This window comes from Bos grunniens, chromosome 15, assembly GCF_055505025.1.
Source record: "Bos grunniens cultivar Pamir isolate PY7600 chromosome 15, Bosgru_T2T1.0, whole genome shotgun sequence".
Lineage (NCBI taxonomy): Eukaryota > Metazoa > Chordata > Mammalia > Artiodactyla > Bovidae > Bos > Bos grunniens.
The window spans coordinates 22,533,349-22,558,995 of NC_141179.1; the positions used below are offsets into that span (position 1 = coordinate 22,533,349).

General features: G+C 48.2%; 2 protein-coding genes across 6 annotated transcripts in view; one reads left to right on the forward strand and one right to left on the reverse strand.

The window, feature by feature from the left end:
• SIK2 (salt inducible kinase 2) overlaps positions 1–20,616 on the forward strand; it is a 129,881-nt gene extending 109,265 nt beyond the window's left edge. The window contains exons 9-15 of one of the 4 annotated variants that reach the window (XR_015141817.1): positions 3,781–3,945; positions 10,062–10,290; positions 10,759–11,043; positions 11,177–11,340; positions 12,330–12,443; positions 13,344–13,491; positions 14,327–15,182. Coding sequence is in view for 3 of the 4 variants with exons in the window: in XM_086339152.1 (XP_086195278.1) it covers positions 3,781–3,945; positions 10,062–10,290; positions 10,759–11,043; positions 11,177–11,340; positions 12,330–12,443; positions 13,344–13,435; positions 14,327–14,897 (1,620 nt within the window). In the remaining variant the exon portion in view is untranslated. Of the gene's footprint in view, positions 1–3,780; positions 3,946–8,958; positions 9,170–10,061; positions 10,291–10,758; positions 11,044–11,176; positions 11,341–12,329; positions 12,444–13,343; positions 13,492–14,226 lie in introns of those variants that run through there. The other 3 variants (XM_086339152.1, XM_086339153.1, XM_086339155.1) reach the window with 3 other exon arrangements.
• Positions 17,521–25,647, reverse strand: part of PPP2R1B (protein phosphatase 2 scaffold subunit Abeta) — a 36,027-nt gene continuing 27,900 nt past the window's right edge. The window contains exons 16-17 of one of the 2 annotated variants that reach the window (XM_086339157.1): positions 18,525–18,605; positions 17,521–17,670 (exon numbers count right to left, since the gene is read on the reverse strand). In XM_086339157.1, the coding sequence (XP_086195283.1) occupies positions 17,563–17,670; positions 18,525–18,605 (189 nt within the window). In that variant the 3' untranslated portion in view covers positions 17,521–17,562. Of the gene's footprint in view, positions 17,671–18,524; positions 18,626–25,647 lie in introns of those variants that run through there. The other variant, XM_086339158.1, reaches the window with a different exon arrangement.

Genomic DNA, 25,647 nt, shown 5'->3' on the forward strand with positions numbered 1-25,647 from the left:
AAAGCATAAAATCAGAAGAAGAGATTCCAGTTAATAAATATGTGATCTAAAAAGTTATTGCAGTTAGTGGACGTGGTTATTATTTATGACCACTCTTTTTTAAAATTTTTTATTAAAGTATAATTGACTTACAGTGTTGTGTTAATTTCTGCTATACAGAAAAGTGACTCAGTTATACACATATATTCCTTTCCACTGTGGTTTATCCTAGGATATTGAACCCAGTTCCCTTGTTGTTCATCTATTCTGAATGTAAGTTTGCATCTGCTGTCTGCAAACTCCCAGTCCAGCCCTCCTGCAAACCCCTCTCCCACAATAACCGCAAGTCTGTTCTGTGCGTCCGTGAGCCTCTCTCCGTTTCCTCGGTGGCTTCATGTGTGCCATGTCTTAGATTCCACGTGTAAGGATGTCACATGGTGTTTTCTTCCTCTTTCTAGCTCACTTCACTTTATCGTGATCATCTCCAGTCGCATCCACGTTGCTGCACATGGCATTATTTCACTCTTTTTATGGCTGAGTAGTATTCCACTGTGTGTATGTACCACATCTTCTTTATCCATTTGTCTGTCAGTGGACATTTAGATTGTCTCCATGTCTTGGCTGTTGTATGTGGTGCTGCTGTGAACATAGAGGTGTGTGTATCTTTTTGAATTAGTAGTTTGTTTGTTTTTTTTCTTTTTTGGATATACACCCAGAAGTGAGATTGTGGGATCATATGGTAATACTAGGAGAAGGCCATGGCACCCCACTCCAGTACTCTTGCCTGGAAAATCCCATAGATGCAGTCCATGGGGTCACTAGGAGTCGGACATGACTGAGCGACTTCACTTTCACTTTTCACTTTCATGCATTGGAGAAGAAAATGGCAACCCACTCCAGTGTTCTTGCCTGGAGAATCCCAGGGACGGGGGAGCCTGGTGGGCTGCCGTCTATGGGGTCACACAGAGTCGGACACGACTGAAGCGACTTAGCAGCAGCCGTAGCAGCATGGTAATACTGTGTTTAGTTTTCTGAGGAACTTCCACACTTTTCCATAGTGGCTGCACCAGCTTACTCTCCCACCAATAGTATATGATGATTCCTTTTTCTCTGCACTCTCTCCAGCATTTATTTGTAGACTTTTTGTTTGTGTTAGTCACTCGGTCATGTCCAACTCTGCAACGTTATGGACTGTAGCCCACCAGGCCCCTCTGTCCATGGGATTTGCAGGCAAGAATACTGGAGTGGGTTGCCATTTCCTTCTCCAAGGGATCTTCCTGATCCAGGGATCAAACCCTGCTCTCCTGCATTGCAGGCAGATTCTTTACTGTCTGAGCCACCAGAGAAGACTTCTTAATGACAGCCAGTTCTGACCGCTATGAGGTGGTATCTCTTTGTAGTTTTCATTTGCATTTCTCTAATAATGAATGATGTCAAGCATCTTTTCATGTGCCAGTCGTGTTTATGGCCACTCTTGAAGAAACGGGTAATATCTGCTTGTTTGGGATATTAGTCAACCATCTATTTATTATAACAACATATTATTTAGTTCACTTCTTAGTGTTGGGCATGCTGTTTGAATACTTATACTGTAATTTGTACCAAAAAGATTTATTTAATTCCATGATTCTAAGAATCCTAAAAAGCAGACCTCTAAATCTGTCATTGTATTTCCTATGAAGTGATTGTCACAATAAAATGTCTTATGTCTCTGTCTTTACCAAGTTCACGGTAAGCTGTTGTAGTCCAGGTTGGATGTGAAAGTTGCCAAGAAACGTGCTATGCTTGATCTGGCCCAGCACAATCCTGCCATTTAAAAAGTCACAGCTAATAAGAGGAAGGAAGTGAGAAGCACACCCGACCCTAGTTGTCATGTTGGGTTCTCATTTCCAGCGCAGCGTCTATAGGTAATGCTTTGCCCTAATAAGGAGCAGTCAAGTAAATTTAGGAAACAGAAATCAAAAGTTTAGCTTTATCCTTCGATTGAAAAGACAAGGATAAGAGCAGGGAGAATATATCAAATAGACTTTATTAGGAAGTTTAATTTTTACATTGTAGCTAAAACAGTTAATTTAAATGAGTAATGCTGGAAAGGGGCGGGGGGGGGGGGGAATATTTAGTTTCAAAAATGACCTGAGGAGCAGTGGTAGAAGAAAAGCTATTTCTTTATCTTTATGTATATAGTGCATTTTCTTACTTTTTTTTTAGCATCCGTATAATACCAACACTTTACTATTGCTATATTTTATTCTTTATTTCATGCAGTATATCTAATGATGTTAACATTGGAATATAAAGCATACTCTATATTCAAAGTATAGTCAAAGATAAAGTATATTTCTAACATACCCTGCTTTATTGAAAACCATCGGTCTGAAATTTTAACTGAGAACCATTAGGTAGTATCTGAGAACAGAAGTGTATATTCATTTTGCAGTCTGATTCCTATATTAAATTGTGTCATCATTCTAAGACTTCAGAAAGAAGGAGGAAGGAGGAATCAACATTACTGAGTGAAGGACTTTACACGTTGCCTGTTACAATCCTAACTTCACTGTGTAGTAGATATTATGCCCTTTTTAGGAGGTGAAGAAAATAAGATTAAAAGAGTTTAGGTAACTGATTAAGTTCACACAATTAGTAAGTGATGGAGCCAGAAATCAAACCCAGGTCTTGGGAAAGGAAAAGCTAGCATCATACCATTCTGTTCCTTTTCATTTTCACCATCCTGTATCTCCTGAAGCGATAATGGCAGAAAAAAATATAGGCCGTTCCTCTGCCTTTTAGAAACCGGTGTGATGATTGTTCCTTCCGACGTTTTGCAATGTCTGTTATGTTCAAAAGAGATCTAAGAAATTCTGCCAGTTTTAAAGAGATGGGGAGGAAAGGATTACCCAACAGTGTCATCTTCCCAGTCATTCCATACCATTAAGGAAAATCTTCTTTAAATGATTTTTCAAAGGAAGAGTTTGTAATACTTGTTTACTTAGAGGGTTTGATGGAGGAGACATGGAGAGTGGACTTTCTAGAGCTGGCTGCCTTCATGAACATTGTTTACTTAGAGGGTTTGATGGAGGAGACATGGAGAGTGGACTTTCTAGAGCCGGCTGACTTCATGAACATAACTTGCTCAGCAGTAAGCATCTCTGTTTCTGCTGGACAAGCAGGCTGTGTTCAGTCTGCAGTCTCCTTCAGAGAAGGAAATTCCTGCCCCGGCCAAGTAGCTGCTGCTTCTCTCTTCTTCCTCTTCACACACATCCTTGCCAAGAAATATGTACCATCTCACCCCATACCACCAAAAAAAAAAAAAAGATGCAGGTAGATAGCCCTTATTGCAGTGTACTTTGTGTTACAGTTGGTTGTGTGCGTATCTATCTCTGGTTCCATTTTGAGCTCCTGCTCCCTGAGACTGGGACTGTTCTATGCTTCTTTGTCTCTTTCTGGAGTAATATATTTAAGGATACGGATGATCCATGTTTGTTGAATTGGAAAAAAAAAGAACATCCTTACCTTTCTTGAAAAGACTAGCTTTCTTGTCATATCTGTGAAAGTTATGCACCTCACCGTGGGAACAGGAGTGAACTTCTGTACGACCTGTCTCAGAATGGTGGCAGAGACTGCTTCAGATGGATACCTATACCTGTACATACTTCATCACACATTTTCTGGAGTTTCCAACAAATCAGTGTTTATCCTTTCATTGCACCAGGAAGAATTGTCATATTTCAAGGGATTTGTACATTTATGTATATAGAGAGAGGATTAATGTTCCCGAACTTTCCATTCTTGCCCTATTTACAGGCACAGACTGTGGGGCTCCCGGTGACCGTGCATTCACCCAGCGTGCGAGCGATGCGATCTTCCCTCCTCCCACAGGCATCCACCGTGGACGCCTTCGCGTTTCCCACGTCTGGCTGTCAGGCAGAGGCAGCGTTCATGGAGGAAGAGTGTGTCGACACTCCAAAGGTACGGACGTGTTTGAGAGACTCCGAGCTTGCGGGTTGGCTGGAGCCGGCAGCTTGGTCTGCAGACATTGTACTTTGGCTTAGCTGAACTTTGTCATTTCCTCAAGGCGCTCAGGAGTGTTGTTTTTGTGCAGAAGACCTGAGAAACGTGTCCAGAGACGACCTCGGCTCCCTCTCCATCTTGTCTTCACCGTGATTATGTAACTCGTCAGAGCTCATGTGTACTTTTCAGAATCTTTCTTCCTTCTGTTTCCTTAACCAGTCTCTTCTCACAAGCTCTAGATCCCTCATAGGTTTTGAATTTTTTTAAGCCAACTGTAATTCTGAAAACAAAAACGTAACTATTGTGCTGACTTGGGCTTTGCCTGTTACTATGGCCCCTCCTCTGCATGTGCTGCAGCTACAAAATAATGAGTCTTTTTTGTTCAACTAAATATCTCTTTGTGTCCAGTTTGAACATACCTAAAGGAGATAAGTTTATTCTGGCGTGCTGTATAAAGTTGGCTTTTAGTATGTGGAAGATGATGGCTTCTCTCATTTAATGGGTGTTTGCTGTTGTTTAGTTGCTAAGTCATGTCCTGACTCCTTTGTGACCCCTTGGACTGTAGCCCGCCAGGCTTCTCTGTCCATGGCATTTCCCAGGCCAGAATAGTGGAGTGGGATGCCATTTCCTTCTCCATGGGATCTACCCGACCCAGGGATCAAACCCTGGTCTTAGGCTTGGTAGGCAGATTCTTTAGCACTGAGCCAGCTGGGAAGCCCAGTAGACATTTATTCCACTTATTATTTGTTTTATATACTTAGCATCAAGTGATATACTGAAGATCACATTAATGGGCAGGTCTTAGAGTATGTTTAAAATAGACTCATTTCTTCTCTAGCTGTGTGAACTTGGACAAAGTGACTGATTTCTTTGAACTTACATTCTGTCTTGTAAAACAAGGAAACCAACTTTATGAGACTGTTGTGAGGATTAATTTAGAGAATGCGTATGAGATTCTAGGCAAATTGTAGATACTCAATAAATATTGGTTTCCTGTCTTTTAGCCTCATTAGGTAATAAAAAGATGACTCAGACATTAATTCTGCCTCAAAGTCTGTAGTCTAGCAGAAGAGACATGATGCATAACTAACGGCAGTGATGCCGAGAACTGAATAAATTGATACCTAATTGGTCCCTTAAAGAGACAAAGATTAAAATGCTGCAAGACTAGGAGACAGTTCCAGTTTGATCAGTAATGTCTTTAATTTAACTGTCAGAGCTGGGAATTAAGAGACAAAATCAGGACGGATGGAAACGAGGGTGTGCTGGCTCTCTCAGTGGAGGGGAAATGTCAGGAAAGCCCCGTCCCTACAGGTCAGAGCCGGAGCTCAGCATGGCTGAGGGAGCGGGCCTGTGAAGGGGAGTCGTACAAAATAAAGACAAATAGCCTGCCTTGAATGGCAAAGCCAAGGGATAGACTCTCTCTAGTCTGAGGCTCTCAGCATGGGGACATGTTTCAGTATTATCAGGAGAGTTTTTCTCAGATGGATTTCTCCAGGAAACAACTGAAGATTTTTTGATAAGGAAGCACCATGATCCATGTTGTACTTCAGAAATAATCTTGGAAATGTCCATAGCCTGCCTTGAGTGGGAGAGATTCTGGTGACAAGGACAGTGGAAGGTTAGAGCGTGTGCCAGGGGAGATTGATAAGAGACTGAGCTACATGGTTCCTGTGAAACTGGACAAGAGGCGAGGGTATAAACGAGATTGCACAGATAAAATTGATAGACTGTTAGAAGTCCAAACCAAGGACAGCATTATGAGCCTTGAGGATCAGGAAGGTGAATGCCCTTTTCTGAAACAGAGGTAGAGCTGATTCGGAAGGTAAGTAATGAGTTCAGCTAGAGCGTAATCAAGACAGCCTGAAGCTAGGCTGCCATAAGCAGGTGTTAAGCTGGGTTCCCGACCACGAGGAGTTAGCGTCCGTGTCCCTGAGGACAAGGCCACTTCCTGTGGACGGTCTGTTTCCTCTGCCTGCGGTTGCCTAGCATGTTCAGATCCTCATAAACTGCTGTTACATTCCCACCCGGAAATTTAGACATAAATTGGGACAACATGATTCATTTATTTTTAAAATCTAATTCCCTTGAAAAAATTAAAATGCAGTGTGCTGAAAGCTTGGCTGTAAGGGCATCAGGCCCGAAACACAGATTGGGCACTGTCTGCCGTATTATATAGGGCAGGCTATTTTTAAAGCTTGTGATTGTTACCGTAACCAGGAAACAGACAGGAAATGAATGATTTTGTGAAAGATATAGACAGAAGCTAGATGGCATATTTGCATTTGTAGGAAGAGCAATGCCACGCTGGAACTGGCCACCCACACTGACAGGGCCACCCTGGCGCCTGGCCAGGCCGTAGCCTTCTGCTGTCTTATTTATGGAGCGTTTCATTTATGTCAGCGGTGCTCTCTGTGCCTCTCGCCTCCCTAGCACCTCTCTCTCTGGGCCCATAAATAAGCGCACACGCAAAACCTTCCGACAGAGATACCGGCCCTTTGTCGCTGGTCTGGCTTCGTACCCCTCACTCCAGTGCCTGTTTGTCGTCTCGAAGATGCCGAGTAACTGATGTGTTGCTCCGTCATTTCTGCTCGCAGTTGGTGGCAGGTACTGAGCCTCTCAGAGGTTTCACCTCTTTCCCTTCCAGAAGTTTTCAACTTCAACTTAAAACTGTCAGTAAAATCCTTCAGGGAGTCTGTGTGGAAACATGGGTTTGGGATTGCTGCAAAAGATAACACCTTTCTGAGACAGTCATCCAACTCTGAGCAGTCACCACGACCCCTGGGAAGCACAGAGGCCCATAGAGGGGGCAGAGCAAGCCTAAAGGGTTAGTCTTTCTTTTTTGAGAGTTTCTGGGGGATAATGGACTTTACCCACACACACGCACAGATACTTTTAACATTTTATTAGAGGTTATAATAAAAGGATTTTCCAAGTTACCATCTTCATAGCTGGAGAGTGGAAGGAAACTGTGAAACTGTGAAGTAGAGCTGTTCCACATCTATTGACATTTTTAATATTTTAATTATAAAGGTAGCACACATGAGACAGAGTCTAAAAAAGATCGTCAAAACCTTTAATAGTTTTAACCTCTAAGACTTAGTCAAGGGGAGAAATTCCTCTGAATTTGAATTTTTAAGTTTATAATGAAAAAATATCAATCAGAATCACACACAGAAAATTCAGAGAGGGATAAAGGAAAAAATTAACTTACTCATAATCCCCCTACCCAAAACAAAGGTAAGCCCATTTTTGACATGTTTCCTTAGAGTATGTTATAGATGGATAGATAGATGGATGGGTGGGTGGATGAGTATAGGGTGACTCAGCACGTAGGTAGTCTTGTTAAAACAAAATCTTATTCTATTATATATAATTTCAAACCTGCTTTTACATAATTTATCATGGGCATTTTTTTTCCATACCATGAAATCATGTTTGAAAGCATGGGTTATATTTAACAACTGCCTTATATTAGATGTACCCATATTTAACCACTCCCCTATTTTTAAACACCAAGTACTTTAATTTTTTTTTTTTTTTTTGCTGCCTTATATATGCTTCAGGGATATGAATATCCCTGTGTCTAAATTTTTGACTAGCTTTGATTATTTCCTGAGGATAAATTTCCAGAATTGGGGTTATCCAGTTCTCTCCTGAGGATAAATTTCCAGAATTGGGGTTATCCAGTTCTTTCCTTCCTTACCTGGTTATTTGTTTATTTTAATTTGCCTCAAGAGGGTAAAAATGCTTCAAAAGAAAAGGTTGCTTTATTCTCATGCTTTAAACAATTTTATTGTTATAAAGTATTAGCTTCAGTCAAGAAATGATGATAAAATATACAATGTTTTAGTTATCCCTCCTGGAAAACTTTACTCTCATTTTACAAGTGGGAAAAAAATGAGCTTTATAGAAGTTAAGCAACTTGCCTAATAAGAGCTGAGGTTTAATCCTCTTCAATATATGACAAACTTGCCAGGCACTTAAGATATGAATTAAATAAGGCATGTTCCAGCCTCCAGACTCACTGGCTGTACTATGCATTAGTCTGCTGTGTTAGCACAGGCTGCCATGCAAAATGCCACAAGCTGGGTGGCTTAGACAACAGAAGATTATTTTCGTAATAGTTGTTGGAGGCTGGAAGTTCAGGATCAAGGTTGTGGTGATTTCTGGTAAGGGCTCTTCCTGACTGGTAGAGGACTGCCTTCTCATGTCCTTCCATGGCCTTTCCTCTATGCTCTCATATATATAGAAAGAGTTTTCTAGGGTCACTTTGTGTAAGGACACTAATCCTACCAGATCAGGGCCCCACTCTTAAGACCTGATTTAATTACATTTCTCTAGAGACTCCATCTCCAAATACAGTCACCCTGGGGTTAGGGCTTCCCTTAACCCCAGTTAGGGGGTAAATTAAGGGGAGATCCAAACATTCAGTCTGTAACAGTCTACCAATCTCCTGTACTAGAATCTTGTATTTGTGGTAAGCTCAGGGGTGTTATTAGTTAGGGGTGGAGTTTCTGAGGGTCTGACTCCTACGTGTAGGCTACCTACTGCATGTGAGGTCTCTTAGCAGAGTGAAGTGATTGATCGAGTTTAAGGAAAGGCAAAAGCACTTTATTGGAAAATGTACCTTCCACTCACACTGTATTTTGAAGTCCTGTCCTGAAAAGGAAACACTCGTCTGGGGAAGGGGGAAGGCGGGCCTGATTGCTGCTGGCCGGCATTCAGAGCTGTTGTTTCCTAGTGCCATGATCTGTCTCGGTCTAGGAAAGAGCATCTGTCATCCTTCACTTTGAACGACCACTTGTCACTTTAAAACCTTGTAGTGCATTAGCCGCCTTATCCTAGTAATGGCTCCAGCCCCAGAACAGTTTTTTATGGAATAACTGTCCCTTCCCCCAAGCAAACAACCATCTGAGTCACCCATCTCCCTCTCCAAATAAAGGGCCTCACAGCGCCTCCCGAGTGGTTGCCATAAGAGGAAAGTTGCCTGCATCTGGCACAGTCAATTCCACGTCCCCTCTCACATACATGAGCCTCTCCTGCTTCCAGAGGAAACAATAGCTCTCGCGGGTGTATTCCAGGTGAAAGTGCTGCTGGGAACGCAGTGTCGCGCCTGGCTGCTCCTGAGCAGCTATTCACAGGAGAAAGCTGGATTGGTGTCCACAGGGGAATGGTTAAGGTAATGAGGTAAATAATTGTCTCCTCACTGGGGCTTTTACAGCCAGAACTGAAACCACAACTCCCCTTTGTGTGCGTTCCTGCCCGCCTCGAGGTGGTTTGCTTGGCAACTGCAGAGGCGGGCAGAGTTCTCACTCAGGAGCTGTGCTGAGCTCTTCCCCTTGGGGTAGGAAGCGTGGATACCCAGTATATTGCTGGAGGAAAGAGAATTCAGAGCCTTGGTGCTCGTTAACCTCTGCTGGAATTCCAGGCCTGTGAGTCATTTGTTATTCTATAATGGAAGGCTTGGCCAGTTGCCATTTGGATTTTTTTTTTTTTTCACTCCTTTTTGTGTTATGTACATCTTTAAAGAATTCTTTTTTCCATTCCTGGGGTCCATAGACCCAGGTGAAGACTAAATCAAATGTGCAGGTACTTAGATTCTGAACATAAATATCTGGAGCCTTCCTGTATGTTTTGTGGTTGGAAATTAGAAGAATGCTGATGACTCCTCTTTTCTTAGCGATGAGCCATGCAGTAGAATGTTTTTTAATCTCATCTTCCCCCTCTTCATTTCCCTTCTTAAAAATAATAACTGGTAGGCTTCAAGCTAATATGCCCTATTCATCTGGAAACCACTAAAAAAAATTGTTTATTGTAATAATGATGACTCAGAGAAACCTGGGAGGCAGCGCCAGTTTGGGACATAGCGGGCTTGTGTCTCTTAGTGCTGCAGTGGACTTGCCATAACTTCTAGTCTACACAGTTGGCATTGGTAACAAATATGGACATTTTTAATATTTTACTTAATTTCTGATTGGCCGCAGGTCTCTTGACATTTTTGCCTTTGCGGATTTTTCAAATGTCGCAGCAACTGATCCTTCCTCTCGCGTCCCTCTGCCCCTGACATGTAGGTAAACGGCTGTCTCCTGGACCCTGTGCCTCCCATCCTGGCGAGGAAGGGGTGCCAGTCCCTGCCGAGCAACGTGATGGAGACCTCCATCGATGAAGGTCTGGAGACCGAAGGCGAAGCCGAGGAAGACCCCAGTCAGGCCTTCGACGCCTTCCAGTCCACACGCGGCGGGCAGAGGCGGCACACGCTGTCGGAAGTGACCAATCAGCTGGTCGTGGTGCCTGGTTCAGGTATGATTTCTAGTAAGCACCGAGGGAGTCTCTGCAGCATCCTGTGTTGTCTGCTGCAAGAGATAGTAGTGATACCAGCCAGTTCCTGGAACGTGGTTTGTGTCCTGTTCCTTTGTGGACAGCATTCAGCAGGAGTTGAGATTAGGCCTGCTCAGCAACTCACAGAGATTAAACTGGAATGTCTGTGAGCTGCCCCCCACCCCCACACCCAACTCCTGGGACTCATCCGAGAGCTACGTAGCGCATCAAGGACTCTGGCTCTTCTGGAATGGCAAAGATTGTACAGTCCCAAATTCTGGAAGTGTTTTCCCACACAAGATTTAGTTGACATGTAAAAAAGTTTTGAAAAAACATTTTGGTTGGAGGTGGAAGACATGGTAGCCATGCATGCTTTGTATTCCATGTTCCAAGAAGATGCTGTGTATTGGTGGTGATCTTGGTGTTTTGTTTTGTTTTTTTCTCTTCAAGGGAAAATTTTCTCCATGAGTGACAATCCCTCCCTTGACAGTGTGGACTCTGAGTATGATATGGGGTCTGTTCAGAGGGACCTGCACTTTCTTGAGGACAACCCTTCCCTCAAGGACATGATGTTAGCCAACCCGCCCTCACCGCGCATGACATCTCCCTTCGTGAGCCTGAGACCTGCCAACCCCGCCATGCAGGCCCTGAGCGCCCAGAAGCGCGAGGCCCACAATAGGTCTCCAGTGAGCTTCAGAGAGGGCCGCCGGGCGTCGGACACCTCCCTCACCCAAGGTGCGCTCTCCACTGGCCCTGGGCGCTTCTGTGGGACTCCGTGGGGTCCCTTGCCATGTTGGCTTCATACCTGTGCTCACTTGAAAGGCCTTGTGTCTTATTTAAACCATTTGGCCACTCTTCTTTCTTTCAGGAATTGTAGCATTTAGACAACACCTTCAGAATCTGGCTAGAACCAAAGGAATCCTAGAGTTGAACAAAGTGCAGCTGCTTTATGAGCAGATGGGCTCAGAGGCAGACCCCAGCCTGGCCTCTCCCGCCGCTCAGCTCCAGGACCTGGCCAGCAGTTGCCCGCAGGTGGGTGCTCTGGGCCCTGCCCCCGTGGCTGTGTGAGAACGAGGCATGAGTCTGTCCTAAAGGTGTGTCATTTCATTCCGAGGATTTCCTCCTCCTGGAGCAGACACGTCCTTTTGGAAAGCCTGCAGCCTGAAAGCTTTCTGGGTAGCTGTTGTCTGCCTGACAGGCTGGGTAGGCCCACCCCCACTGGCCCAGGTGGTCAGTACCACATGGAAGCCTAGACACTCATGCTCTGCTCAGTTCATCACACAGATTCTATATGGATTCCCTCTTAGTCTCCCTGGAACTCCCTCCCTCCACCATGCACGTTCACATGCACACACACACACAGAGATTACCAGTAATAACATAAATGAGAAGCTTGTTGACATTTATTTTTGATGTGATATCACTTCATTAAATATTGTGAGTTATTTGTGCTAAAAGTACAAAAAAATATGGCTGTTTATGTAATTCATTTTATGTGAGCCCATGTTCAGTACATCAAAAATATTAGCACGTTTGATGGCCACATGAAGGGAATAAACTGCTGGTGACGGCAGGGGCCTTTGCTCCTGTCCTGACTCGGTCATCGTTTACTGCGGGTAAACAGCATGCATTCATCCTGTTGTTCAGTCGCTCAGTCGGGTCTGACTCTGCGACCCCGTGGACTGTAGCCCACCAGGCTGCTCTGTCCATGGGATTCTCCAGGCAAGAACACTGGAGTGGGTTGCCACTTCTCCTCCAGGGGATCTTCCCGACCCAGGGACTAAACTTACATTTCCTGCATCGGCCAGTGGATTCTTTCCCACTAAGCCATCTGGGGAAGCCCATATTCCTCTTCTGCAAAGTGATTGACCCTCAGCCTACTAGTTACATAAAAACCTTGAGGATTAAGTCTTAACAGAGCTGGAGTTCCCCTTGGACATTTGCCAAGGTGCTTTCACTCAGATTTGAAACTTTCTCCCACGTGGGAAACTGAAAGTGTGTCCCCCCCCCTCGCTCCCCAGGAGGAAGCGCCTCCACAGCAGAAGAGCGTGTCTGCGCTCCCCGGGGGCAGCGCACACCCGCAGCTCTCCCAGCGCCACAGCCTGGAGGCCCAGTACCTGCAGCACCGACTCCAGGTGGGATCCTCCTCCCTCTTGTCGCTCCGGCTCACCGTGATCATCCCCACTCTGCCTCTCTGCACAGCAGGAACCTATTTTGCTTGGTATTTATTTTGGGTAGCTGCTTAATTCCTTTATAGGCAAGCAGGTCTGACTCTGCATTTGTAGTTTCTAGAAACATGTTCAAACTTAGCCTTATGCTCTATCTTGGCAGCAGAAAAAGGCTTGTCCTCAGACCCCTGGAAAGGGTACTGCCACTGAGCAGCAGGGAAGGGAACTCTGGCTTCTTTGCTTCTGTTTTACACCTCTTACATGCATGCTACGTCGTTTCAGTCACGACTCATTGTGACCCTGGACCACCAGAATCCTCTGTCCATGGGATTCTCCAGGCAAGAATGTTGGAGAGGGTTGCCATGCCCTCCTCCAGGGGATCTTCCTGACCCAGGGATCGAACCTGGATCTCTGACGTCTCTCCTGCATTGGCAGGCAGTTTCTTTACTGCTAGTGCCACCCAGGAAGCCCTTATGCCTCTTAATACTTAGCAAAAAGGTACCATAAGCTCTCTGTTGGTGCTTGAAAATATTAGATCCCACAAAGAATGAATCATTTGCTCATTCAGTAGGTGCCTTTGCTAGAGACTTAACTCCACTTTTCTCATTGTTCTTAGTCTCCATGAACCTCCTGGTCCTGGAGAACTTTAGAGACAGGAAAGTAAAGCAGGTTGGAACTGAGACCACCCAGGCCTGCTGACGCAATGCTCTCCCAGGCTCTCCCGTGCTCTCAGCGAGCAAGCGTCAGTCCCTGCAGCCTGCAGCTTCTGGAGGACTCACGTGGCTTCATCCTCCAGGCAGAAGTACAGGCTGATGACTGTGTCCTAGATGACAACATGTCATGCTTGTATTTTTTCTGCTCTTCTAGAAACCCAGCCTTCTGTCAAAAGCCCAGAACACCTGTCAGCTTTATTGCAAAGAACCGCCACGGAGCCTGGAACAGCAGCTGCAAGAACATAGGTGAGAGACGGTGGTCGGCCGGAGAGGTCCCTTTCTTTGTGGCGGACTTCAGCTGGGTGCGTTGTCCTTCCCTCTAAAATTTCCCTGTACCAGGACAACAGGTTTCCATATGCTAATTCGGATGTTCCACTGTCCGTGGAATATAGGCCTGTCAGAGAAGAGCAGCCCTAAACCTGCTTTGTTTTCATTTTCTCCTGGTGTTTCCCCTCTGGTCTGTGAATAAGCCTAAGCATTCAGGACCTGGGGGCTAATGCATTTTAAGTGGGTTTTACTGGAAAGGAGGCATCCAGCCTCCCTTGTAGTAATAGGTGCTGTCCGGCCTCCCTAGTAGAGGCATCTCGGCCAAGGTGAAAGTAAAAGTCTCTCAGTCGTGTCCGACTCTTTGCGACCCCATGGACTATACAGTCCATGCAATTCTCCAGGCCAGAGTACTGGAGTGGGTTGTCATTCCCTTCTCCAGGGGATCTCCCCAACCCAGGGATCAAACCCAGGTCTCCCAGATTGCAGGCGGATTCTTTACCAGCTAAGCAAGGTAGACATCCCCTAATCCATGGTCCTCCAGAGGCCCACCCCCGCCTCAGAACCAGACGATGGGGAGTGAGCCCCTTGCTTCAAAGGGAGGAAAAACCTAAGGGTCTTAGAGAAAAGGAATTCACTGTGTTCACTTGAGCACGGAGGGATGAGCCAGAATGGAGGGACAAAAAATAAGACAGGGTTTAAGAAACCAAACATGACTGGTTCCTACCCCCGTTTTTTGTTTTTTTGTTTTTTTCCTGCCTTGGGAAAGAGAGAAGTGGGAGGACGGACGCTAATGACTGATACTGGATTTACGTTAGAATTGCCGTCACTGAAGAAGACCTAAACTTCTTTCTTTTGGTATTGCCAACTTAGACTCCAGCAGAAGCGGCTCTTCCTCCAGAAACAGTCCCAGCTGCAGGCATATTTTAATCAGATGCAGATAGCAGAGAGCTCGTACCCACAGCCCCTTCCCCACCAGGAGACGCCGCCGCAGCCCTCCCAGCCGCCGCCGCCTTTCAGCCTGACCCAGCCCCTGAGCCCCGTCCTGGAGCCGGCTTCCGAGCACATGCCGTTCAGCCCCTTCCTCAGCCCATACCCCGAGATGCGGCTGCAGCCGCTGCCCGCCTCGCCGGGGGCCCGCGGGGCCCCGCCGCCCCCGCCGCCACCGTCGGGGGGTGCCCCGGCCCCCTTACAGTTCTATCAGACTTGTGAGCTGCCGGGCGCGGCCACCCCGGAGCCCGAGCACCCCACTCCCGGTCAGTACCCCGCGGATGGAACCCCGCAGAGTAGCATGGACGGGCCGGACTGTCCCAGGAGCTCAGGACTACAGGAGGCCCCCTCCGGCTACGACCCTCTGGCGCTCTCCGAGTTCCCCGGACTCTTTGATTGTGAAATGCTGGAAGCCGTGGACCCACAGCACAGCGGCTACGTCCTGGTAAATTAACCTCAGCTTCACAGGAAGTGAGGCGGGTTGGGTGAAAAGAGTGTTGTCTTTCTATTTTCATTCCAGCCTTTTAAACTTGAAAGCTCGTTTTCCCGCCCTCTCCCTAATGGGGAAGAAGTCAAGTCACCCAACTGGAATTGGAGGGCCGGCCAGCCAGGTGTCGCCTCCTGCTGGTTCTGTCCCACCGTGGTTTTCTGTGGCAAGTGCTGGAACGTGGTTGTCGGCTGCAGCTCATGCCCTTAGGTCAAGTGGATCGAGCTCTCAGCTCTGGAGGCACCAACAAAAGTTTAATAAGAAAAAGACATCCAGACCTAGGTTTTACACAGAACTACATCAGTTCATCAAGGGAAACCTCGGTGAAAGCAGGAAAAAAAATATGTGCCATTATATGCAGGCAAAAAAAAAAAAAGGCAATATATTTTTCACTGAAACAAGCAACAGCATGTTCCTCAAAGGCAAATCAAGAATACATATTGAAACTGATGCACAGGAAATAAAGTTGTATTTTGTCGCTGAATCGTTAAGTTCTGAGCTGCTGATGCATGGTGTTCCCGAGACCACTCAAAACGGTAGAGCCTGAGCTCTGTTTCAGGGTCCACTTCGGAACAGCGGGCACTGACCCCTGAGACCGGCGGCCACCTCCGTCTGAGCGTGGGTGACACACCTCCTTGGAAGGTCCCTGGGTTCCAGAGTGTCAGAGTGTCCTGAGAGCTCCCAAAGATGTCACCTGTGGAACCGAGAGACACACGGCAGTGGAGACCAGGGGCGGGAAATGAAGAATCGGTCGAGAGCAGCAGCCCCGGGCCGGGGAAGACGGGCTCTTCCCGCGCGGTCTTCTGTGGAGACTTCCGGTTTGGGGCAGTTGGTCTGTAGGGAACCTCGTGTCTCTTTTAAAAATGTAATAACTACTTTGACTTTACACTAGGTGTTGCTAGTTGTTTATTGAGCTTTGTATATTTGGACAGTTTCATATAGGGCTTAGAAATTTTAAGGACGAGGAAAAATGAACTTTATCTCCCATGTGAAGTGGTGTGCTGTGCCTTTCCCCTCCCCCAGATCACACTTTAACAATTTCTTTTCTGTAGAAACCAACAGTTTTCCATTTACGTCAACGCTAAATCCAAAGTCACTTCAGAATTTGTTTTCCACCATGTGGGAATCACATCCTTAATTTCCTTAGAGTTTTGACGTGTAATGAAATGTTCAAGTATTACAGCAATATTCAGAAGACCACAGATGTGTTAACCATTTGAACAGATTCATCTGCCAAACATATATTACTCGTACAACTGAACCCTTACAATTCAGTCTTCAGAGTACGTGAAAAAGATGCCACAGCTAGTTGACTGTGTAACCTAGAAATAATGAGTAATCTGTCATTGGGACCGTAAGATCCAAGTGATACAAATTCAGTATTATGTACAAAGACTCTCATCTCTGTCCCTTAGAATGGCTTGTCCTGTGAGCAGATGAACGCGTAAGCACAAAGCATCTCCCTTAAAGCACAGAGAAGAGAGATACTACACTGATGCTGCATCTAGAAAACACCCTTAAGGTGCCTTTCCTCTGTAGTGTGTGTCCAGGGCAGGCGAGGAGAAGCGTGCAGGGTCTAGGGGTTCAGTGCTGGTGACGCTCCGCAGGCACTCTGCTCGGGGCTGGACTCGGTGTGAGCACGGGAGGGCGGTTTGGAGGACTTGTTTTTGTGATTGGATAAGACGCAGCAGAAACCCAAGAAGGAAGTAGGCTCCTTCTACGAATTGTTTATTCCTCCTCATGCTTAAGATGGATGATTTTGTGAAATAGGCAACATCGTCTAAGAGATCCTTTCATTAAGATCTCTAATCTGTTCTAAGTTTTTGCAAAATAAGCCAGTTGTAAAACAAGCTTGATTTGTTTAGACTGAAGGATGTTTTCCCAAAATGTTCTACAGAAGTGCTATAATATTTATGGAATTAAATGCCTTCTGGATTGAAGACGGGGGCCTCTCATTTCAGAGTCCCTAGGATGGCAGAGTTGCAGACCAGGCCATGAGCCGCTGAGCCCAGGAAAGCTGGGCGCTCCGGCAGGACTACTGGGCTGACGGATGAGGCAGCAGAGGCTCTGGGAGTGTCACGGCCCCAGAGGTAGGCTCTGGGGAGCACCCAGCAGTGCCCGGGTCTGTTCAGACCGCAGACCGCGGGCGAGGAGCATGACCCATCCTGCTGGACTGTGTTGTAAGCTCCTGTTTGCTTTTCTCATTTATTTCAAGCAGAAATCAATAAATTCCATAACGATCTGTATTCTCTGAAATGTAAGCTGGTGAGAGGAGGCTGTTTCTGTTGTTCAGTCAGGCATTTTCCCACCCCCATCTGACTATCTCCTTTGCTCTGTCCCCTGACTAGTGACCTGTGTGAGCCTCCAAGCTGTTTTCTCTTCACAAATACTAAAGTAACACTAAGAAGGCTTGTACTACTCTTTTTATAAGAGAGGTACTCTGAAACGACGCCTTTGCAGTCTGTCTCACACCAGTGTGTGTACACTACTGTATGATAACCATTAGCAGCATCACCCTCTTGTAAACCAGGCTCCTCTGAAGACACTTTGGTGAGACGAACGTGAGGTAAAAACTTCATTCAGCAAAAAGTGCAATATGTGTGGTACTTTATTTTCGTTTATGCTTTCTCTTTTAAATCCGGGATATTAGTCTATACTTTGGGAGAAAAAGCACTATTTCTGCAGTGTCCAATTGGGGAAATGTGTCTCTAGTATTTACGTGCAGCTGATATGCGGGTCCCTGTAAGGCAAACAGAGCACGTTAGCACAGCAGGCGCGGGTGGAGGGCCCTCCCGAAACGGCGACGGACGCCCCATCCTCCCCGCCACCTTGCTGCCGCCTTGGGAACAGAGGAGGAGGAGGAAGGTTCTCCACGCCAGCCATCCTCCAGTCTCCACAAGAGGGGCCCGTCAAGGAGGACGAGGAGACGGAGCTGAAGGGCTCCTCCCTCCCCGCGTCAGACCTCCAAGGACAGACAGTCGGCGTCCCCTTGTCCCTCAGCGTCGGAGCCGTGACCTGAGCCAGTCTGCTGGGGCTGGCGGGAGCCGCTGAGGGACGGGGGGCCCGCGCCCTGCCGGGGAGGGAGTGGCGCCCTCTGGTGGCGGCACGGGCCGTTTCCTCTCTGCCTGAAAGGGTGGGTCTTAGAGAAATGAATTCTGCCTAATTACCAGAGTTGGGAAGAAGGGTGTGATCACAGCTGAAGCGTGACTGGCTGGCCAACCAGATACGAAAGGAAGGTAAAAAGCAGCCGCCTTGGCTCTGGCCGGTCAGGGGTCCAAGTGCGTAGTGGTCAAAAAGAGGCCCTGCTCAGGTGCGAGCAGTTACCACGTGTGGACGTGAGGAGGTGAATGCTTTCCCTGGCAGGGTCCTCCCAGCCGCAGTCAAGCCCCAGGTTAATACTGGGTTCTGTGTTGGGGTCAGAATTTTCTAGCCACAATCACATTTAAAAGCCTGTATGAGGAGTCACACTTCAGTTGGCTTAAGAGAAATCTCACTCCAGCTAATTTTTCACATTTGTTCTCCTTTGAGACAATACGTAGGGTCTTTTGACAACATTGGTCCCGTGAGCAGTGGCGGAGTCTGTTCGGGGCTGACCTTGGCTGCACCTGGACCCCTAAACTGGTCTGCTTCTACTGCCTCCTCGGAAGCCACGCAAGCCACTCGGTCTCTTTGTGCCTAGAAATCAAAGGTAAAACCTGGAGAACGGGTAGTAAGTTGGAGTCACTGTACAGACAGGGATCTTTGATCATTTTATTGCTTCTGGAAGTTTTTCTAGAACTTGTCTTCAGAGTGATGTGTGGAAGACAAGAACGGTGTCATCTGCCTCTTTCTAAACTGGGACCAAAAGAATTTAACAAATCCGCATATCCCTTCTAACAGGTTTGGTAGTGCGGCGGTCCCTGGCCTGTGGTCCCAGGGAGGAGGCTGATGACGGAGCGCTGTCAGCCCGTGGCCCCTGGAAGGCGTGAGGGGACCCAGGCTGGCCTTCCCCAGCACCCCCCAGACCCTGGACCCTGAGACCCTGGCCTCACAGTGCCCCTCCCATCTTTGTTTCACTGCTCCTCCCCATGAAGGTGGCCTGGCTGATTCCAGAAGACTCACAGCTGCCCTAGTTATACCACCATCTTGCCCACATCTCATATGCAGATTTCAACACATTGGGCAGAGTCATGCACCTGCTGTTGCAGAGATTGAGAAAGACGCAGCAGCGCTGCCCACAGTCAGGGTAGGTTTGCTGGTTCCTGCCAGGCACTCAGCTCATCTGTCGAAAAGGAGCAGTAGCTTCTATCTGTTCATTGATTTACCCAGCACTTTCACAAGTGATCTCTGCTAATTCCTCACAGCAGTACTATGAAATTAGTTGAGCAGTTAGTCCTCATTTTTTACAGCTGAGGAAACCAAAGCTCTGTGAAGACTGACGTCCAAGCCACAGAGCTCAGGAGTAGAGGAGCTGAGGGAGGCTCTTGGGACGCTCTTCCCTCCTCAGTAGCAGTTGAGGCATCTCACGAGTAAACAGCTATATAAGCAAAGCCCCATGTTGGTTAAGCGCTGAATAAATGTGACATTGTCCCTGAAACCTTATTCCCAATCGACTGCTGCCTGGCTTTGGTGGAAGGGCTGCCCTCCAGTTAACAGCCGTGCATGAGCAAGGCCCAGGGAGACGGAGAGCCCACAGGAGCCGTCTTTCAGTGTCCAGTTAACTGCAGATGCTCAGGCTCATGTCAGAGATGCCTCGTTTCTCCATCTCCCAAAATAAAATAATTTCCTGCAGAAGCTGGTAATAGGACACACCCTTTCTTGATGCCAAGGGGTCCAATTGCACAGCTTTAGCCACCATTGCAGACGAACAGACTCAACCCCAAGAAAGGGTCCTGCTTAGAAAAGAATCAGGAGCTCAGTACAGCCCTGAGGAGGGGGGTGGAGCATATTTACAGTGAAGGCCCATAGAGTTAAAAAAATAACATACTTTGAATACTTCTGTCTTCAGAGGCAAAGTGGGTGGGTAGGGAGAAGCTTTAAAAATAGAAGTACAAAATAACATCCTGGAAAAATGTGACCCCAGATTGGAATAATGTTACATTAGCAAATACAGATAACTGGGCCTTGCTAGGGGCTGTGAGATGCTTATCTGTTCAAGATTTGCTCAGTCAAGGAAATTCATGTGGTGATATCATCCCACTATTGATGGCAAAAGAAATCTGCCTCCACCAAAATCTCTGAAGGCAAAAGAACCACAGAGAAAGGAGGTTTGCTTCTCTTTGGGGTTGCAATTTAGAAAACAAAAGTGATAGAGATATTTGCACTTTGTAGAAAGGGCAAAATTATTTGCTTATTTCTGAAGGGAGGAGGGTGGTCTTTGCTGGATGTTTGGTTTTGTGAAAGAGTTACTTTTGATAAAATTAATCTAATTGTAGTTATTTTTTCTGTGTGCTTTTTTTTTTAATTACTAAGAAAAAATGGTGAGTTCAATAGCTTTGGTATTTTGAGTGCAAATCATAATAGCTCCAATGTGAAAAAAATCAAAATGTAACCTGTCACTCAATGTTAGAAAATTGCTTAAAATACAGTTTAATAAATGATCTTTGTATCAAACGTAATTTAAATGGGGTAATTTTCTGCAAGGAAAATGTACTGTTTCTACCTTTCCAACCCTCTTGAATTAAAATAAAAACAACTTGTTTTCTAAGAGCCCGGGTGATCTGAATGGCAGGCGGGTGAAGCAGAGCGATTCCCTCGTCAGGCCTTGGGTGGAATTTTGAAAAGTATGGATGGTGGCTGTGTTCCCTGAGCTCTGGTGCTCATTTCAGGCTGCAGAGAAGGACAGTGGATAATATGTTCTCATTGACGTCAGCAGGGTAAATAATACCTTGCTCTGAAGTCACCCAAGCACACGGTAGTGCTGGAGAACGCTGGCCAGAGCACAGCCGACTGCAGTCTGCACATGGGTTGGGGTGCAGGGGGGGCGATGTTGCCACCGGCACTCACTGATGGACGCAGAGAGGGAGCCAAGCGAGGGTCTCTGCAGCGGGAGGGGGAGCTCGGGCTCCCCCCGCCCCGGGACAAGCAAGCTGCAGGGCAAGGGGACACTGGCACTTACTCAGGATGGCACATCTCTGCAGAACACACACACTACGGCCCCCCTGCCCATGGGACCAGACACACACACAGGCTATGGTCCCCCTCCCGATAGGAACCAGCTCAGTGCCCACGGGAGCTGGAGAACCCATTTGCTGAGGCATTTGGGGCACTCTCACTCGGCACTTGTTTCAGTGCTGGACCCCAAGTGAAAGGGCAGTATTAAATCCCACTTTCTGGGGATTTCCCTGGCCGTTCAGTGGTTAAGACTCCATGTAGAGGGCACAGGGTTGATCCTTGGTCAGGAAACTAAGATCCCACTTGCATAAGGTGTGGCCAAATTAAAAGCAGAGGAAAAAAAAATGCTACTTTCTGGCAGCAAATTTAAGATTTGGTTTCACTCAGACCATTCCAGTTGAGTCATGCTACAGCACTGAGACAGCTCCCAAACTGAGGGGTCACCCGCTGGCCCTGGTGGGGGGTGGGGGAGGGCGGCACCTGGAGGAGACAGCCAAGGGCGAAAGAGAGCAGAGCCTGCCCACGGACCACCCTGCTGTCCCAGCACCACCTACAGGCAACTCAGTCCTGCTCCCAAATGGCTCTTAATCTCTGTCTGGCTACCCAAGAATTCAGTAACACTGTTTCAACTGCTTTTTTTTTTTCTTTTTCTGAAGGAAAGCACTCAATTTCAGCAACAATGTTTTGCAAACTTTACCCTTTCCCACCAAATTTCTCCATCCTCTTGATTTTGTGTTGCCAAAAACAACTCCCGTGTCCAGGGTACAGGCAAAAATAACAGCCCTGCCAGCAGAGACTGGCCGGAACTCTAGCCCCCAGTCAAGCCCTTGACCTTCACAAGCAGAATCTTGGTTCTGTGGCCTTGATGAGCCAGAAGCTCAGTGCAAGGGGCAAGGGCACCCTGAGCTCCAGACACGGGACCTCTGGGGTCTAAAGCTTGTCAAGAGTGCTCCCACCTCCAAAGCAAGGCAGCATCTGCAGTGCTCCTCACTAGAGTCCCCCTCCATCACGGCCAGTCAGGGTCCCACCCAGGGTTCTGTTGACCATCTGTTCTTTTCTACTCCACTAGTTCTTAAACAGGTTTCACAGATGCCTCTGACATGCTGATAAAAGGCTCTGGATCCTCTTCTGAGCAACAAGCAAACATACATATACACAACTTGAGACAGACAATTTCAGGAGAGGAGTTGCTTCCCGGACCCACCGAGGCCCGTTTGTGGGGCCAGAGGGGTTTCTAACCCCCGACTTAGAGCACTAGCATCTCTGTCTGCAACCCCTAACACTCTTCAGTTACCCTCCTGGTAGTGGCTCAGTGGTAAAGAATCTGCCTGCAGTGCGGGAGACCTGGGTTCAACTCCTGGGTCAAGAAGATCCCCTGGAGGAGGAAATGGCAACCCACTCCAGTATTCTTGCCTAGAGAATCCCACGGACAGAGGAGCCTGGCGGGCTGCAGTCCACGGGGTCACAAAGAGTCGACGAAGCGACTCAGCAGCAGCAGGACTCACGCTTCTGAGTGTTCCCACCCCTCCCTGGGTGGATCCTGAAAGCAAGAGTGCCCCCTGCTCTGCCGGCAGCCCCAGGACACCACGGGAGGAAGTTCTAGGCTTTGTGCACTGAACTCTGGGTACTACATCGCTACAAGACACGTGTCACCTGCACAGGCGGCAGCCACTCTGCCCCTTTCATTTGGTCCCAGTGATAGCACTTCACAGAAATGACAGAACACGTGGAACTAACACAACATTGCAAATCAACGGGCGCGTCTGGCACGTAACGTTCAGTCGTGTCTGACTCTCTGTGACCCCATGGACTGTACCCCTCCAGGCTCTTCTGTCCATGGGATTCTCCGGGCAAGAATTCTGGAGTGGACTGCCATTCCCTTCTCCAGAGGAGCTTTCCGAGCCAGGGATTGAACCCGGGTCTCCTGCATTGCAGGTAGATTCTTTACCATTTGAGCTACACGGAAGTCCTCTACACTCCAGTAAGAATCTTTTAAAAAATGAAATGACAGGGTGGAGCAGCTCTGGAGGGATAGGATATTGTTCATGGCTCATCCTTTGGAGGGTCCCTTGGGAGAAAGATGTGGGTCCCGACTGAAGCGAGGGGGATGTCACCTCAGACATCAGTGGCAGACAACCGAGGCCATGCCCCAAAGCCAGGTCAGCAGAGCGCAAAGCTGGCGCGTGCCTCCAGCCGCTCAACTGATACGCCTTTCTGCCCCAGGTATGCCAGTCCGCTGGCCCAGCTGAGCTCCTCTGGACTGACAGTTGCAAATACCCTGAGGGAACACTGAAAGCTCCCTTTGTGTAAATTTCCAGGGGACTTTCCTAGGTGCGCTGACTCAGAGCTGGTCTGCAGCCCAGGAGAAGCCGGTGCCGGGCTGAGCCGCTGAGTGAGGAACCCGGGTGCAGGAGAGGGCATTGCCCAGGAGGGGTGGACGCCCCGCTGCAGCCGCAGCCCTGCGAGCTGGTGGTGCGGAGAGCTCAGGGAGTCTGGGCCCCAAGAAAGAGGTGTCGGGGATCCGGCCTCTCAGAGGGAGATGTTGTCGGCCTCCCTGTTGGGCAGGCTCTGAAAGCTTCTGACTCAGTCTTTCTCTTCACGCCCCAGAGATGAGGGAACAAACGGGGCCTGAGATACCAAAAGGGGGCCTGACTGGGAGCCCTGACCCTGAGGAGGAAGCGCGTCACCACACTGGGATCACCCACAGTTGGGGGGCGGGGGTGGGATGCAACTGAACTGAGGGAAAGCCCCCCAGGGCTCTCCCTGAAGCACGCCCCACTGTGGGACCCCGAGTTCACAGACCAGCTGGCGGCTCAGGTTCCAGTTCGGGGCCTACTAGAACTGTCCCCTGGTCACTAGAGAAGCCCCGGTGTTCAGCAGGCCCCTGCGCCAGCCAAGAAGCTGGAGGAGACTTCAGGGACAAAAGGGCTGGGCAAGAAGGGCCCATCCAGGAGCAAGTGTGGGAGAACGGGGTCCAGCCTCCCTGCCCACTCCCTGGAGCGGTCACTTGGCCACTAAGACCCTCCAGTCAGGTGGAATCTATCCATTCTCTGCCAGGGACAGCTTGGGAAGCAGCAAAGTTCCCCTGGCTGGGTCCTTGGCCCCTGGAACTATTCCCAGCCCTACTGCTAACCTGGGCAAATCACTGCAAAGGCTCATTATCCCAACGGTGACTCCGAAACACAGATGAGCTGACTCAACAACCGCTTTACTGGGGGGTTCAAGTGCAGCCTGGCCTAGCCCTGCCCTCCAACAAGGAAGCACTCAGAAGACTCCCAGATCCCTTCAATGGCTTGTCACTTCTACCGCTTGTTTCCATTTAACTCCTGATCATCCCAGCACTCAACATAGAAAATAGTTGTTTGGTGCCAATGAAATCTTGTCACAGATTTAAGGTGCCCTATTCCGAACAGGACTTCCCTGGTGGCTCAGGGGTAAATAATCTGCCTGCCAATGCAGGAGACGTGGGCTTGATCCCTGGTCTGGGAAGATCCCACGTGCTGTGGAGCAACTAAGCCGGGCCTCACAACTTGTTGAGCCTGTGCTCTAGAGCCCAGGAGCCGCGACTACTGAGCCCACAGGCCCCAGAAGCCGTGCCTCACAAGGGAAGCCACAGCAATGAGGTGCCTGTGCACCGCAACGAAAAGTAACCTCCACTCGTCGCAACTGGAGAAAAGCTCATGCAGCAACCAAGACCCAGCACAGCCAAAAATATCTAAACAAACTAAAAAAAAAAAATACAAAGAACCAAGAACTTCGCCTAGGATTTCTCCTTTCAGTGATGAATTCTAAGCATGGGTACCACAGATAAAAGAACAGCTGTGAGAATCCATATCCCACCTAGAAGGCTTTTCTCCTCCGTCTCCAATTTTTAAGACTGAGCTTCTGGATACAGGAGGGCTGGAGGGCCCACAGTCTTTCTCTGCAGAGACGGCTGCTCAGTCCCCACCCCTGAGAGAGGTGTGGAGAGGCGGCAGGCCCTGAGGACACTGCTCTGTGGCAGTGGTCTGCTGCCCCCCTCCCTGGGCCCTGATCTCCAGATTGGATGCAGGCCTTCTCTCATCATTCTGGGCTCAAGAAAACCAACCTCCTACCCTAAGGTTGGCCCTTCCTTGAGGAGCTCCTCCCCTTTAGACGTCCTCAGCCGAGCTCCTCAGAACTGCCCTGGAGACCCTCAGGCAGCACCCAGGCCCCCCAACCTGCTCTCGGGAGAGAAAAAGACAGGACAAGCTGTCCCTCTCCTCCAGGAAGCAAGCTCCAAAGGAGCCAAGATTCCCGAGCGGCAGGAGGGCCCCACCTCAAGCTGGCAAGAACTGCTGGTTTAAAACACAGAGGGGAGACAGGTGCCAGAGGCAGGGGTCAGAGATCCTAGGGGCCCAAATGAATGACACGCTGAGCTTGGGGCAAATAAGGAGAACTGGAAAAACCAGAAGGAAAAAAAAGGGTGGAAGGAAGAATGGGTGCAGAAGGGGCAGTGTCAGTGGAGACAGGGTGGCCGGGCTCTGGCCAGCGTCTGCACAGCACAGGCTGTCGAGTCAGAGAGAGCACAACAGCAGGTTCAGGGGGGCCATGCCTGCGACCTCTACAGATGATGCTTCACTTGATCTGAGTCTCTGAACCTGGG